General features: G+C 46.6%; 1 protein-coding gene across 2 annotated transcripts in view; it reads left to right on the plus strand.

Annotated features, from left to right (window-relative positions):
* Positions 1–15,391, plus strand: part of SAMD4B (sterile alpha motif domain containing 4B) — a 46,568-nt gene that overhangs the window by 23,648 nt on the left and 7,529 nt on the right. For both annotated transcript variants that reach the window (XM_084860871.1, XM_084860870.1), the window contains exons 3-6: positions 7,952–8,422; positions 14,168–14,407; positions 14,731–14,840; positions 14,996–15,082. In XM_084860871.1, the coding sequence (XP_084716997.1) occupies positions 7,952–8,422; positions 14,168–14,407; positions 14,731–14,840; positions 14,996–15,082 (908 nt within the window). The remainder of the gene's footprint in view (positions 1–7,951; positions 8,423–14,167; positions 14,408–14,730; positions 14,841–14,995; positions 15,083–15,391) is intronic.

Genomic DNA, 15,391 nt, shown 5'->3' on the forward strand with positions numbered 1-15,391 from the left:
TGGCAAAACATCCCAACCAAGCTCCATTAATTTTTGCCGAGTGACCAAAGATGTGTGTGGCCTTGCATTGTCATGATGGAATACAACACCTTTTCGATTTGTCAATTCGGGCCGCTTTTCTTCAACTGCATTGTTTAATTTCATTAGTTGTTCAATGTAGACATCAGAATTGATCGTTCGGTTGGGTGGTAAGAGTTCAAAGTAGACAATTCCTTTGTAATCCCACCAAACTGATAACAAAACCTTCTTTTGATGAATATCAGCTTTTGATGTTGTTTGAGTTGGTTCACCTGGCCTGCTCCACGATCTTTTCCACTTGATATTGTTGTAAACAACCCATTTTTCATCGCCAGTTATCAGTCGTTTTAAAAATGGATCATTTTCATTACGTTTCTTTAGCAAATTGCAGCTGCTAATGCGTTGCGTTAACTGTGATTCTTTCAGTTCGTGAGGAACCCATGTATCGAGTTTTTTAACATAGCTAAGTTGTTTTAAGTGATTTTCAATGCATGTATGTGATACATGAAGCTTCTCTGCAATCTCACGTGTTGTACTGTGACAGTCTGAATTGATTATTGCTTTGATTAGGGCGTCATCAACTTCAACTGGACGACCAGAGCGTTTTTCATCTTTGAGTGAAAAATCACCAGAACGAAATTTGGCAAACCAATTTTGACACTGCTGTTCTTTTAAGGCTTCGTCACCATAAACAGCACATAACTTTTTATGAGCTTGCGATGCGTTTTCCCTTTGCGGAAATAAAAAAGCAAAATATGACGAAAATGTTCCTTTTGATTTTCCATTTTTCAACGAACGCCAAACGAAAACTACAAAACAGATCAAAAAACTTTTTTTACTGATTAACAGCTGAATAGCCAACTATCAAATAACAAAATGTGTTTTACATTTGTACTACGTCTGCAAACTAAAAATTCAACTGAAGCCATATATGTGTGAAACCCGCAATTACTTAGCTGCCGACCCAATATTACTAGAGGCCAGGTGCATGAAATTCATACATGGGGGAGCGGAGAGAGGGGTTCCTCAGCCCGGCCTGTGTCTATGCCCTCCCACAATCTGGAACCCCTTGGATAGGGTCCCTAGGCCTGGCTCGTGATCAGGGCCTATCGGGGCTTTCCTTCCCGCCCACCCCCCTTGCCAGCACCTGGCCCCACCCCCACTGCTGCCACTGCTTACCATCTGTGCCGCACTGCCCCCACCACCGGTCACCCCACTCTGCAGGCAACAGGTGTGGGATGCAGTAGCTGGCTGGCCCTGCACACCCGCCACAACATCACTGGCAGGTGGCCTGTGCCTCCCTCTGCAGGGTGATTGTGGGGCGATTGCAGGGTGTGTCTTTCCTACCCACTCCCCCTCCCCCAACTACACACCAGCCTTGGCTGGCCTGGTGCCAGTGCATGTCATAGTATAATCATCCAGATGGTTGTTCTGCTGTTCAGTTGTTCAGTTGATTTGCATATTATGCTCTTACTAGAGGCCCCGGTGCACGAAATTCGTGCACAGGGGCAGGTGGGTGTCCCTAGCTTGCACCCTCTCCAATCTGGTATTCCTTTCACAATCCAGGACTGCTGGCTCCCAGCTGCTTGCCTGCCTGCCTTCCTGATTTCCCCTAACCACTTCTGCCTGATCACCCTAATTACTCCCATGTCAGCCTGATTAATGTCTAACTCAGGGGTCCTCAAACTTTTCAAAGTGGGGGCCAGATCACGGTCCCTCAGAGAGCTGGAGGGCCGGACTATATGAACTACTAATTCCTACTGTAACACCTCGGCTGCGCTCACTGCCCAAAAAACCTGGTGGGCAGGATCAGACTCCTCTGCGGGCCGCATGTGGCCCGCGGGCCGTAGTTTGAAGACCCCTGGTCTAACTGCTCCCCTGCCAGCCTATTTGCCCCCAACTTCCCTCCTCTGCCAGCCTGGTCACCCCTAACTGCCCTCCCTTGCAGGCCTGGTCCCTCCCAACTGCCTTCCCCTGCTGGCCATCTTGTGGTGGCCATCTTGTGTCCACATGGGGGCAGGATCTTCGACCACATAGGGGTAGCTATCTTGATCTTGTGTGTTGGAGTGATGGTCAATCTGCATATTACTCTTCTATTAGATAGGATAGAGGCCTGGTGCATGGGTGGGGACTAGCTGGTTTGCCCTGAAGGGTGTCCCAGATCAGGATGGGGTTCCCTTGGGGCGTGGGGCCACCTGAGTAAGGGGCCTGTGGTGGTTTGCAGGCCAGCCACACCCCCTGGTGACCCAAGCAGAGGCCCTGGTATCTGGATTTTAAAAAAAATATGTTTTATTGATTTTTTACAGAGAGGAAGGGAGAGGGATAAAGAGCTAGAAACATCAATGAGAGAGAAACATCGACCAGCTGCTTCCTACCGGGGATGTGCCCACAACCAATGTACATGCCCTTGACCAGAATTGAACCTGGGACCTTCCAGTCTGCAGACCGACGCTCTATCCACTGAGCCAAACCAGTTTCGGCTGGTATCTGGAATTTATTTACCTTATACAATTGAAACTTCGTAGCCTGGAGCGTAGCCAAGCTTCCTGCTCCATCGTGGCTGCTGCCATTTCTGTTTAGATTTGTTTACCTTCTATAATTGAAACTTTGTATCCTTGAGTGGAGGAAGTGTTTGGTCATTATTTCTTCAAGTAGGTTTTCAGTGTCTTGCTCTCTCTCTTCTTCTGGCACTCCAATAATTCTGATGTTGGTACGCTTGAAGTTGTCCCAGAGGCTTCTTACACTATCTTCAACTTTCTGGATTCTCTTCTCTTCTTGCTTGTCCTTTTCCTCTTTGTATTCCAAATCTTTGACTTGATTCTTGCATTCTTCTAGTCTGCTGTTGGGTCTCTGTATGATATTTATTATTTCAGTCAGTGTATGTTTAATTTCTAGTTGGTTTAATTTCTTTTTCATATTCTCAACGGTCCTATTAAATTTATCGGCCTTTTCTAGGAAATTCTTGAAAAACCTTATAACCGTGGTTTTGAACTCTGTATCCATTTGTTCTCCATTTCTTTTGTTTGAGATCTTCCTTTTCTCAGCATATTCTCTGCTTATGTAAAAGCAGCTGTGTGGAGCCTGGGCGGGTTTGTAGAATGTGTGGGGTAGGTCCTCAAGGCAGGGCAGGGTCTCAGGATGTCACTAGGCTGGGGCGTGGCAAACAGCGATGGCTGCTGTCAGCCATCTCTGCCTTTCAGTGTTTCCAAGTCCCCGTGCTCCAGCGCAGTAAACAATGATTGCTGCGCGCACCTCTGCAAAAAAGTCACCCTCACTTTCAGACCTGATGGCCGACAGACCAGCTACTCTCAGTAGGCATCTGGGTCCCCCGCGTGACCCCAGAAACTGGATTTCAAAGGGTTTGGGAGTTTGTTTCCCTTCTGGTTGAAAAAAAGCCGCGTGCCCAGTCGCCCGCCACCAGCCCGATTCACGTGCCCCCGTACCTAGGCTTTTCAGCACTTGTGTTCCTTTCTCTTTCAGCCAGCTTTCCCGTGGTTTGGGTGATAGATGTTTTGTCTTTTAGTTGTAGTTTTGAAATTGTTGTACGAGACGGCAGATTAGTTGCTCACCTACGCTGCCATCTTGGTTTTCTCCCCAATTCATAAGTTTTAAATTGTGTACCATTCTCAGTATCGTGAAGAAATCTCACACCATCCCACTCCATCCCACCTGGAATATGAATCATCTCTTTGTCCAGTGTATCATGTTGCATACACTGACTATCTCATTCATCACTTAGTAGCCATCTTGATTATCAGATATTTTGGGAGAGAGAGACCACATTCACGTAACATTTATTGCAGTATACTGTTATAATTCTTCTGTTCTTATTTGTTGTTGCTAACCTTTTACCATGTCTAATTTATAAATTAAACTTTATCATAGGTATGTGTGTATGGAGGAAAATAGTCTATATAGGTTCCATACTATCTGTGGTTTCAGGCATCAACTGAGGGTATTGGAAACTCCATGGACAAGGTGGGGGATTACTCTATTAATATTCTATTTTGGTCAGTAATACGGGCTTAGCATGAATTGATAATTGAATCAATGGATGAATCCATAGGCACTTCAACAGGGGTTCTCTAGGAAGCTTAGGGCAAGAAAATGTGCACTTATATATGGCCAGGAGTTGTGAGTTGTGTGTGTGTTATTTTCGCAGAGCTACAGATTTAGGCAGAATGAGAAGTTTGTGTGAATTCCTAAGACATAGATTTCCAAGCAGGTCATTACAAGAAAGAGAGGTGCAAAGGGTTTTTTATGCAAAGTTCCCAATAGCCAGATGTAGGAGACTCGAGGTCCTTGGAACCTTAAGCCCTAAGGAAGTTGTGTTGAGACACTGTCAGATGCAGGGCTTACTTGAAATCCAGATGCCTAGAATTCTGGGGCTCTCCTTCTATACATGCTTATTCCCAGCCTCTCTGTTTCCTGTACTGGGAGTTGGCTGTGCCCACTGGATATTTGAAGGGAAGGAACCATGATAAGATATAATAACTGATCCTAGAAATAGCAGCTAATGTTTATTGAGGACCCACTGTGTGCTATGGTCTCACTTAATCTATAGCAGCCATGCCATATAGGAATGATTCTGAGCCCCTCTTTACAGATAAAGAAAGTAGAGCTCAGTGAAGTGATTACATTTGCCCAGAATCCCATGGTCATTAAGTGGGAGAGAAAGGGCCTAAGCTATGCCTCTGCCTTTTCTTTTTTTATCTTCACCCAAGGATATTTTTTCCATTGATTTATTTTTAAAGAGGGAGTGGAGGAGAGGGAGGGAGGAAAGAGAAAGAGAAATATTGATGTGAGAGAGACACATTGATTGGCTGATTTCTGTTTGCACCACAATTGGGGCCAGGGATCGAGCCTGCAACTGAGGTACGGGCACTCGACCAGGAATTAAACCTCTGACCTTTTGATCCGCAGGCAACACTCTAACCACTGAGACAAACCAGCAAGGGCTGCCTTTTCTTTTTCATGACCCACCCAACTAGAGTGCTAGCTCTGTTGGTTAGAGCCCGCTTTTTGCCCCTTTCCAGGACCTTACCAGTAGCCCAATAGCTCATCTCAGAACAACCTTGTTAGATATTTGCAAATTGTTGCCTTGGCTACAGGTATTAGCTCAATTGCTCAAGAGTGAGGGCAGAGTTGGCCTCAGTCCTTGATTATTATCGCTTTACTCAGGTATTGGTATTCTCGGTGTGTGTGTGTGTGTGTGTGTGTGTGTGTGTGTCCTTTTTTTCTCTGTCAGCATTACACTCCATCCTCTGTTCTTTTGAGCTAGTCATGGAAGGGGTAACAGAGTTTTTTTTTCTTTTCTTTTTTTCTTTTCTTTTTTTAATATATATTTTATTGATTTTTTTTTTTTTTTTTTTTTTTTTACAGAGAGGAAGGGAGAGAGATAGAGAGCTAGAAACGTCAATGAGAGAGAAACATTGACCAGCTGCCTCTTGCACACCCCCCACCGGGAATGTGCCCGCAACCAATGTACGTGCCCTTGACCGGAATCGAACCTGGGACCTTTCAGTCTGCAGACCAACACTGAGCCAAACCGGTTTCGGTCTTTTTTCCCCTTTAATTTAATTTTTTCAGAGAGGAAGGGAGAGGGAGAGAGAGATAGAAACATCAATGATGAGAGAACCATTGATGGGGCTGCCTCTTGCACGCCTCCCACTGGAGACCAAACCTGCAACCTGGGCATGTGACTGACCAGGAATTGAACTGAGACCCCCTGGTTCATATCAATGCTCAACCATTAAGCTACACTTGCTGGACAAGGATGATAGTCAGACCTGTAACAGTTCCTCCCAAAGCTTCTTTTTATAGCCAGGCTGGGGCCTTATCCTTAGGGAGCTCTCTTCTGGGTCAAGAGGGGAAACCTGGCTCATCTCCACAGGACACACTCAGCCTTCAGACTGGGGTTGGGAGGAAACATCACCAGATCACTATGGCATGGAGTAGCCAGGAGAGACTTTTCAGAGGAAGGTAGGTTTTGGAAGTTATAAAAGACATAGAATTTGAATAGGAAGAAAGAGACTGTTATAGAGTAAATCCTTGAATCTTAGCTTGACTGGAAGCTTAGATGATGTGACCTGGAGAAAGGCCCATCGAAGATGGGGATATCCTGATTAAGTCTTTATCTTGAGTGATAAGAGGTAAGGAGTGTCCTGGAAATGATGATGATGATGGGGTAGAAGTTCTTGAACTTTAGTATATTGGTGCTGGTTACCATTGTAACCTCCTGGTCAGGATCATGATATCCTGGTATGCTTTAAGAAGATAAATTCATCTGGGTTTATGGGACAGGTTGGAGGGGGAAAATATAGAGGCCGGACTAGTTAAACAACAGTGAGCATTTATTAAATACTAGAGGCCTGGTGCATGGATTCATGTATCATTGGGGTCCCTCAGCCTGGCCTGCAGGGATTGGGCCGAAACCAGCTCTCCAATATCCCCCAAGGCAGGGGTCTTCAAACTAAGGCCTGCGGGCCACATGCGGCCCGCAGAGGAGTCTGATCCGGCCCGCCAGGTTTTTTGGGCAGTGAGCGCAGCCGAGGTGTTACATTAGGAATTAGTAGTTCATATAGTCTGGCCCTCCAGCTCTCTGAGGGACCGTGATCTGGCCCCCACTTTAAAAAGTTTGAGGACCCCTGCCCCAAGGGGTCCCAGATTGCGAGAGGGTGCAGGCCAGGCCGAGGGACCCCACCAGTACACGAAGCCATGCATTAGGCATATAAGATCTTTGGTTAATCTCTTCCCACCCGCTCCCTTCCTCCCTTCCCTCTGAGATTCATCAGTTGTTCCATGTTTCCATGCCTGTGGTTTCCACTCCTGCATTAAGCATCTGTCCCCTGGCAGTCTGTGCACGTCATAGCTGCCGGTCATACAGTCACTTAGGCTTTTATGTATATAGATGTTCTGTATCCCAGACCACTTTCCATTCTTTATTAATTCATTGAGTCTCAAAACAACACTGTGAATTGGGTACTGTAATTGTCTCCAAAATCAGTGTTAGTGAGGTTTAAGGTGACATTCCCAAGGTCTAGCAAGTAAGTTGGGGGGTTTATACTATCTGCTTCTAGACTCCATGCTTTTAATCACTGTCCTCTCTTTTTTTTTAATATTTTTTTATTGACTATAGAGAGAGAAATAGAGAAGGGATAGAGCGATAGAAACATCAGTGATGAAAGAGAATTATCGATCGGCTGCCTCCTATACGCTGTCCACTGGATATAAAGCCTGCAACCCAGGCATGTGCCCTGACCAGGAACCATGACTTCCTGCTTCATGGGTCAAAGCTCAACCACTGAACCACATTGGCCAGGCAATCACTGTCCTCCTAATTAGGAAAAAGACTGTTTTGATAGGGAAAGTGGGTGGGAGCCCTGAAGATAAAAAGTAAGAAGAGTAGCCCTAGCCATTTTGGCTCAGTAGATAGAGCATCCACCCATAGACTGAAGGGTCCTGGATTCCATTCTGGTCAAGGGCACATACATGGATTTTAGGTTCAATCTCCAACCCCAGTTAGGACACATATGGAAGGCAACCAATTGATGTGTTCCTCTCACATTGATGTTTCTCTCTTTGTGTCTCTCCCCTCTTCCTTCTTCTCTCTAAAAGCAATAGAAAAATATCCTCAGGTGAGGATTAACAACAACAAAAAAGAGGAGGCCTTGGAGATAGGAAATTCAGATCAAATTCTAGAGTAGCGAATTTGATTGGGAGCTACAGCAGGGTTTTTTTAGAGTAGGAGTGATGGAACCAGGAAAAATTACTCTGGAAGCAGGGTGCATGTATTTGATCTCGCTTATATAAAGATCAGGGTTGGGGTCATGAAAGAAGGGAGTAGAGATTGGAGCTGAGGGAGCAGGCTATAGGTCCCTCTCCTGGGTTTATAGGAGTTTGCTCCCCTAAAATTCTCTCATCTCCTTTGCAGCCATCGTCAGCCAGTGGCAGCAGGAGTCCAAAGAGAAGGTAGTGTCTCTCCTGCTGTCCCATCTGCCCCTGCTTCAGCCACGCAACACGGAGGCCAAGTCGGAGTACATGAGGCTGCTGCAGAAAGTGCTGGCCTACTCGATCGAGAGCAATGCCTTCATCGAGGAGAGCCGCCAGCTGCTCTCTTATGCCCTCATCCACCCGGCCACCACACTGGAGGACCGCAACTCACTGGCCCTCTGGCTGAGCCACCTGGAAGAGCGGCTGTCTAGTGGCTTCCGCACCCGGCCTGAGCCCACTTACCACTCTCGCCAGAGCTCAGATGAGTGGGGGGGGCCTGCAGAGCTGAGCCCCAGGGAGGCAGGGTCAGGCTGGCAGGACAAGCCACCCCGGGAAAATGGACACGTTCCCTTCCACTCACCCAGCTCTGTGCCGCCAGTCATCAACAGTATTGGGAGCAACGCAAATGCAGGTGATGGGGTAGTGAGTCCCAGGAGGTCATGCCTACTTGAAAAGGGACAGACTGGGCTATCTCTTTACTTGTTCTGTGGCCCTGGGAAAGTCACATAACCTCTCTGGGCCTCACCTTATGAGGGAATGCAGAGGTGGTGAACTGGCATTCCCAGAGCCATATCTCACCTACAGATACGTTTCGTTCGTTGAGCCCAGACTCAACACAACTTTGGTTTTATTTGTTGTGTTTTTAAATAAATTTGGTAATATAAGAAGTCAGGAATTTTTCCCTAAAAATTTAGCTTCTCTTGAAAAAAGTCAAAAGATCTGGCAGTTCAAGGTCTGTATTTCTGGTGGCAACAGTAAGATGGAATTTAACATTGGTCATCCCTTTTACACCCTACACATGTGCCCCAGTCAGCCTCTGCCTCCTCCACTATCCCTCTTTGGTAATATCTGACACCTGTCTGACCTCTGAAGGCATTAAATTAATGACATGATCTGAGGTCCCTTCTAGTTCACACATCTGTATTTTTGTATCAGGGCTTAGATTTATATGTTGTGTCTAAGAAATCTGTTTCCATGCCTGTTCATTTAAGCTGTAACTCATGCTGCTGTGCATTAGTAATAGTAAGTAAAATTGTTGAGCATTGCCTATACTTGATATTTTCACACATGAACTCCTTTCATCCTCATTACAACCATATTATTATCACCATTCTACAGATGAGGACACAGACTCAGGAGGTAAAATCATGTTTTCAAGTTCACACATAGAACAAGTGGTGGAACTGGCCAAAGTTCAGACCCAGGCATTCTGCCACCAGAGCCTGCCTCTGATCATTGCACTGGCCTCCAACTAAGTGGTTTTGAAAGGGCTCTCTTATTAAGCACCCTGAAGACATGTGAGCAGAAGGAGCAGGTGTTCCAATGAGTTTTTCAAATGAACAGAATACGAGAGTCGTATTTTTAAGGATTGGTAAAGTAACATGATCTGACTCAAAGCAAGAGGTTTCTAAGATCCTCATTGTGGTGGGCACTGGTTAAAGCGGGCCAGGAAAGAGTGGCAGTGACATGTCATCCATGCCAGTAGATGGGGTGAATCCTGTGTCTCTGGTGTCCACCTGTATGGCACCTACCACACAACAGTTACCCCCAGACCCTCTTTCTTCTCCTCTTAAATATGTATGTCCTGGTAGTCTCCCTCCCTCCCAGATGCTAGTGAGAATCATGGAAGATAGAGGGGAGGGATAGGGCCATTTCTAGGAAATATAACAAACCAAGGTATTTTCCAATCTCAGAGTATGACAGTTTCTGGTTCTAGATTGGGAGGATATATTAATAATGATAATTCTAGTTAAAATATATTAACTGTGTAGTCTTTGCCAGGAGCTGTTCTGAGAACTTTATACCTATACATTCATTGGTTGTCACAGGAAAGTCATTTTTCCAAGGTTGTATAGCCAGAATTTATTATTATTTTGGTGGTGGTGGTGGTGGTGTTGTTAATCCTTACCTGAGGATATTCTCCATTGATTTTCAGAGAGAGGAAAGGAGAGGGAGAGACAGAGAGAGAGAAACATCCATGTGAGAGAGACACATTAATTGGTCTCCTCTGCCCAAATGGATTCTGCAACTAAGATACATACCCTTGATCAGAATCTAACCTGGGATCCTTCAGTCCACCCAAACCAGCCATGGTGTAGCCAAGATTGGCTCCATAGCTCATACTTTTTTAAAAAAAAAAACATATATTTTTATTGATTTCAGAGAGGGAGGGAGAGAGATAGAAACAACAATGATGAGGAAGTATCATTGATTGGCTGCACATTTCCCACTGGGGATTGAACCTGGGACCCTTCAATCCACAGGCCAATGCTATATCCACTAAGCCAAACCAGCTAGGGCCATAGCTCATCCTCTTTTTTTTTTTTCTTCTTTTTTTTAAAATATGTTTTACTGATTTTTTACGGAGAGGGATAGAGAGTCAGAAACATTGATGAGAGAGAAACATCTGTCAGCTGCCTCCTGCACACCCCCTACTGGGGATGTTCCCACAACCAAGGTTCTTGCCCTTGACCAAAATCGAACCTGGAACCCTTTTGGTCTCAGGCCGATGCTCTATCCACTGAACCAAACCGGTTTTGGCAATAGTTCATACTCTTAACTACTGTGCTATAATGTCTTCACCTAAAAGTGATTTCCTGAAGATCCTCAGACCTCATCAAGAGAGGATGTCCATACATTTCTTCTCCCCATGATGGGGACCGCAGCTACTGCAGAACCAAGCTGAAACAATATTGGATGGGGTTTGAGCCAGAAAAGAGAAAGGAATTTGGCATTCCAAATTAAGAGTACAGCATGATTTGAAGGCATGGGGGTGGCAAGTTGGAGAAGACAGTATGAAAACAGGTCTGGCAGGGCTTGAGAGGTGCAAGGATTTAAATGAGTAATGGCAACAAACATTCATGTTTACCATGTACATGCCAAGGGCTTCATACAGAAATGGAGGTGGAGGGCAAATGAAGTGACTTGCCTGGGATCATGCAGTTAATAGGTGGCCAAGCCAGGATTAAACTCAGGTCTGTCTTGACTCCCAAATCTCAGCATGTTAAGGCCACATTGGGGGACAGGAGAGCCTTGAAGGATAGGATGAAACTTCAAGCAGTTGCAGGAAACCATTTTAATATTTTTGAGTGGGGAGCAAGGATTGGCCTATAAGGGCAGGCACAGTAGGTTTGGGGTGCTGCCAAGGACAGACCAGGGTTTCTTGGAGAGAGTGAGGCCCTGGAACTCTGGCCAGCATTCCTGTTTTTATAGTTTTCATGCTGTGGTCAGCCTCCACCCTATTGTAGGGCCAAGCAGGGCTCCTCAGAAACTGCACAGTCATTCTTCTGCCCTCTCAGTCTTCCCTGCCTCCTTTTTGGCTAAGAAGGGAGGAAGGAAGAGGCCAAAGGGATCAAAACAGGTGTAAAATAGCCTATATTGAGGGTTCCCAGTCCCTTAATATATGTATGCCGTTTTCTTCTGGGAGTTCAGAGACTTGGCAGGAGCCCTGAGCAGAGGACCTTAGAGGTTATAGGCAGGCGGACAGCTGGCTTAGGGAGTGGGTCAGTACACTGCCCTCTGCCTCAGGTGACTTCCTGGCTAGGAGCATAGGTACTGTTACAGAAGGGGGAAGGTGCTTTGGGGCTTGTACCAGGCTGATCCTCCTTTCTGGGCTGGTGTCAGTGGAGTGCTGGTAGGAATCCCAGCCTTTCCATCTTATGCCTTTGCCGCCCAGCTCTGGAAACTGAAGCAAAGGGCTTCCGTTCCCTGGGCTTTGATATTCTCACCTACCTAGGGTGAGACATTTGGCTTTGTTTCCTTTCCTTTTAATTGTATTTAGGATACTCCAGATTCCCTGTGTCGAGCTCAGAGGCCATGTTACCACCCTTAGGATCATGGGTGCCCTCCTTTTGGCCTTCAGGAAACTTTGAAGGCTCTGTATATTGTGCCCTTGCTCCTGATCCTGGGGTTGCATAAATGATTGGACAGGGTTGCCATCCCATACAAGCCCAGAGTCCAGTGCTAGAGAGGCAGGCTAGTGAAGTGGGCATAAGTGCAGGGCTTGAGGCAGGAGCAGCTCAGGGTTCCAAAGAATACAGAGGGCCTCAACCTATGAACCAGGAGGTCATGGTTTGATTCCCAATCAGTGCACATGCCCAGATATTGGGCTTGATCCCTAGTGGGTAGCGAGCAGGAGGCAGCCAGTCAATGATTCTCTCTCATTGATGTTTCTATCTCTCTTCCTCTCTGAAATCAATAATATGTATATTGGGGGGAAGAGGGGAATACAGAGGAAGGACTCCCAGAAAAAGGAATTCAGAGGAAGGAGTGAAGGTTGAAGTGGCTGGCAAATAAGGGTGGGAAAGTGGTGAGCTAGACAAAGGGGATAGCATGTGTAACCGTCTGGAAGCTGTGGGAATCTACCCTATCTTGAAAATGGTAAGAAGTCGTTGGATTCCTTTTCCCACCTCAAAAATGGAACGGATGGATGGAGGGTTTGCAACATCATTGTAAGAGGGCCTGGATTCACTGTGGTTTGGGCGTAGTCCAAGAAAAATCTGTGGGAGCTGGGGAAGCCCAAGGATAGGGCTGTAGAGCATGTAGTTTATATACTTCATTCATTTAATTTACTTTACAAGTACTTCTGAAGAAACTCCTCTGCTCTAGGCCCCACTGTAATTACTGAGTATGCAATGCTATCTAGGACAGGATAGATCCCTGCTATCACAGGTTATTGCATCAGGGGCATATAGTTAATAAGCAAATAAACAAATAACTAGATAAGATCATTTCAGGTTGTGATAGGTAATGTAAGAAAGATAAGACAGTAATATGATAGAGTAACCAGAATTGGTGGGGACAACTACTTCATATTGGGGGTTCAGAGAAGGCTTTAGAAGAGATGATACTGCCAAGATGAGACCTGAGGGAAGATAAGAAGAAAGAGCAAATGTAAAAGTATTGAGGCTGGAACAAGTTTGAATGTTTTAGGAACAAATGGGGTGAGGGGCAAAGGCTAGAAATATTTGATCCAAAGGGTGAGTAGGAGATAAGAGATCAGAGATGGGAAGGCCTTGTAGTGGTGTGTGTGGAAGAGTTTAAATTTTATTTTCAACATGAAGGGAAGCCATCGGGATTTTAATTAGGGACTGACTTGGTCAGATTTGTATTTTTGAAGGACCATTGTGCTGCTGTGAGATGAATAGGAGGCAAGAAACCAGTCAGGATGCCCTAGTCGGTTTGCTCAGTGGTTAGAGCATTGGCCTGCAGACTGAAGGGTCCTGGCCAAAGGCACATGCCTGGGTTGCAGGCTTAATCCTCAGTAGGGGTCGTGCAGGAGGCATCCCATCAATGATTCTCTCTCATCATTGATGTTTCTTTTCTCTTTTTTATTGATTTCAGAGAGGAAGGGAGAGGGAGAGAATTGAGAGAGAACCATTAATCAGCTGCTGCCTGCATGTCCCCCACTGGAGATAGAGCCCAAAACCCGGGCATGTGCCCTTGACTGGAACTGGACCTGGGACCCTTCAGTCTGCAGGCTGATGCTCTAGCTACTGAGCAAAACCAGCTAGGGCTCATCATTGATGTTTCCCTCTCTCTCCCATCCTCTCTGAAATCAATCAAGTTATATATATATATATATGTGTATATATATATATATATATATATATATATATATATATTTTTTTTTTTTTTTTTTTTTTTACAGAAAAGAAGGGAGCGTTAGAAACATCGATGGGAGAGAAACATCGACCAACTGCCTCCTGCACACCCCCCACTGGGGATGTGCCCGCAACCAATGCACATGCCCTTGACTGGAATCAAACCCAGGACCCCTCAGTCTACAGACCTACGCTCCACCACTGAGCCAAACCGGTTTCAGCAAGAAATATATATTTTTTTTTAAAGGGAAAGAAACCAGTGAGGAGACTCTGGCAGTAATTCTATCAATAGTTAGGGATGTCATTGACTGAGATCAGGGTGCTAACAGAGGAAGTGAAGTTCAAAGAAGTAGCTCATAGCTTGCTGATGGGTTAGTTATGAAGGGTGAGGAGATGAGCAGTATCTGATAGGCAGTTCCCTGCAGATGCCAGGGCCCCTTCTCCTTATTAGAGTCTGGGGCTAAGCCGCCATCCATGGCACTGACTGGGGTGGCATGGTCTACTATGGTCAGATCCCCAAGCCTGACCTTTTCCCTCTCTTCCTTTCTGGCCAGGTCTCCCCTGCCAAATCCACCCCAGCCCTCTGAAGCGCTCCATGTCACTCATTCCCACGAGCCCCCAGGCCCCTGGTGAGTGGCCGAGTCCAGAGGAGCTCGGGGCTCGGGCTGCTTTCACCACGCCCGACCACGCACCCCTCTCGCCCCAGAGCAGCGTGGCCTCCTCTGGCAGTGAGCAGACGGAGGAGCAGGGCTCCAGCCGGAACACTTTCCAGGAGGATGGCAGTGGCATGAAAGGTATGACAGGGGAGGGCAGTGCTAGGACCCTCCAAAGGCTTCTGCAGAGCTTAATGGACAGAAAGGAGCTTGTAGCTGCCACCCTGCCTATCCTGTTCCCCCAGCCTTCAACTTCCCCTTCCTTCCAGAGAAGGGAAAAGTCCAAGGGGAGTAGAAGTCCCTGCCCTTCGGGTTCAGACTGATCTGAGAGACCCCCACAAACCCTGGTCTGATGGGGGAGAAGCCCCTTCCCTCAGACACCCCAATCTGATAATAAAGCCAGGACACAAAGGTAACTGATGAAACAGACTCCTGACCTTATGCCCTCCCTCCTTTTCCAACAGATGTGCCCTCATGGCTCAAGAGCCTCCGCTTGCACAAGTACGCAGCCCTTTTCTCACAGATGAGCTACGAGGAGATGATGACACTGACTGAACAGCATCTGGAGTCTCAGGTAAAGCTCGGGGGACCATCAGGGTAGAGTTGTGGTACTATTTTGCCACTACCCTTGTGACCTGAGCCTCCTCCAGCTCTTTGAGCTTTGTTGGAGCACCCTAAGTAGATTGACCTCCCATTTCCAGCTTCCTGTCCCCTTCTGCCCTACCACAGAATGTCACCAAAGGTGCCCGCCACAAGATAGCCCTGAGCATCCAGAAGCTGCGTGAGAGGCAGAGCGTCCTCAAGTCCCTGGAGAAGGTGAGGACTGGTATTCCCCATCTCCAAGGTTAGCCTGCTGCCCAGGGGTACCAGTAGACAGAGGCCCTGGGGCATCCTTGCTACCCATGTGGCCTCTCCTCAGGATCCTCTAGCCCTCGGGTCTGATCTGCAGTGGCCTCAGCCTTAGAGAGTCGGACTTTGGGGACCAAGTAGAAGTTAGATGACAGGGCTCACTTGCCTGTGGCTAAGAAGCTCCTCTCCCTGTGTGTCCTGGTGTGTGTCCCCAGATTGCCTATTAACCTCTGCTCTCCTTTCACTCCCATTTCTGACTGGTCTTTCTGGTAGAGC

Source organism: Pipistrellus hanaki (assembly GCF_964339955.1).
Source record: "Pipistrellus hanaki genome assembly, chromosome: 15".
NCBI lineage: Eukaryota > Metazoa > Chordata > Mammalia > Chiroptera > Vespertilionidae > Pipistrellus > Pipistrellus hanaki.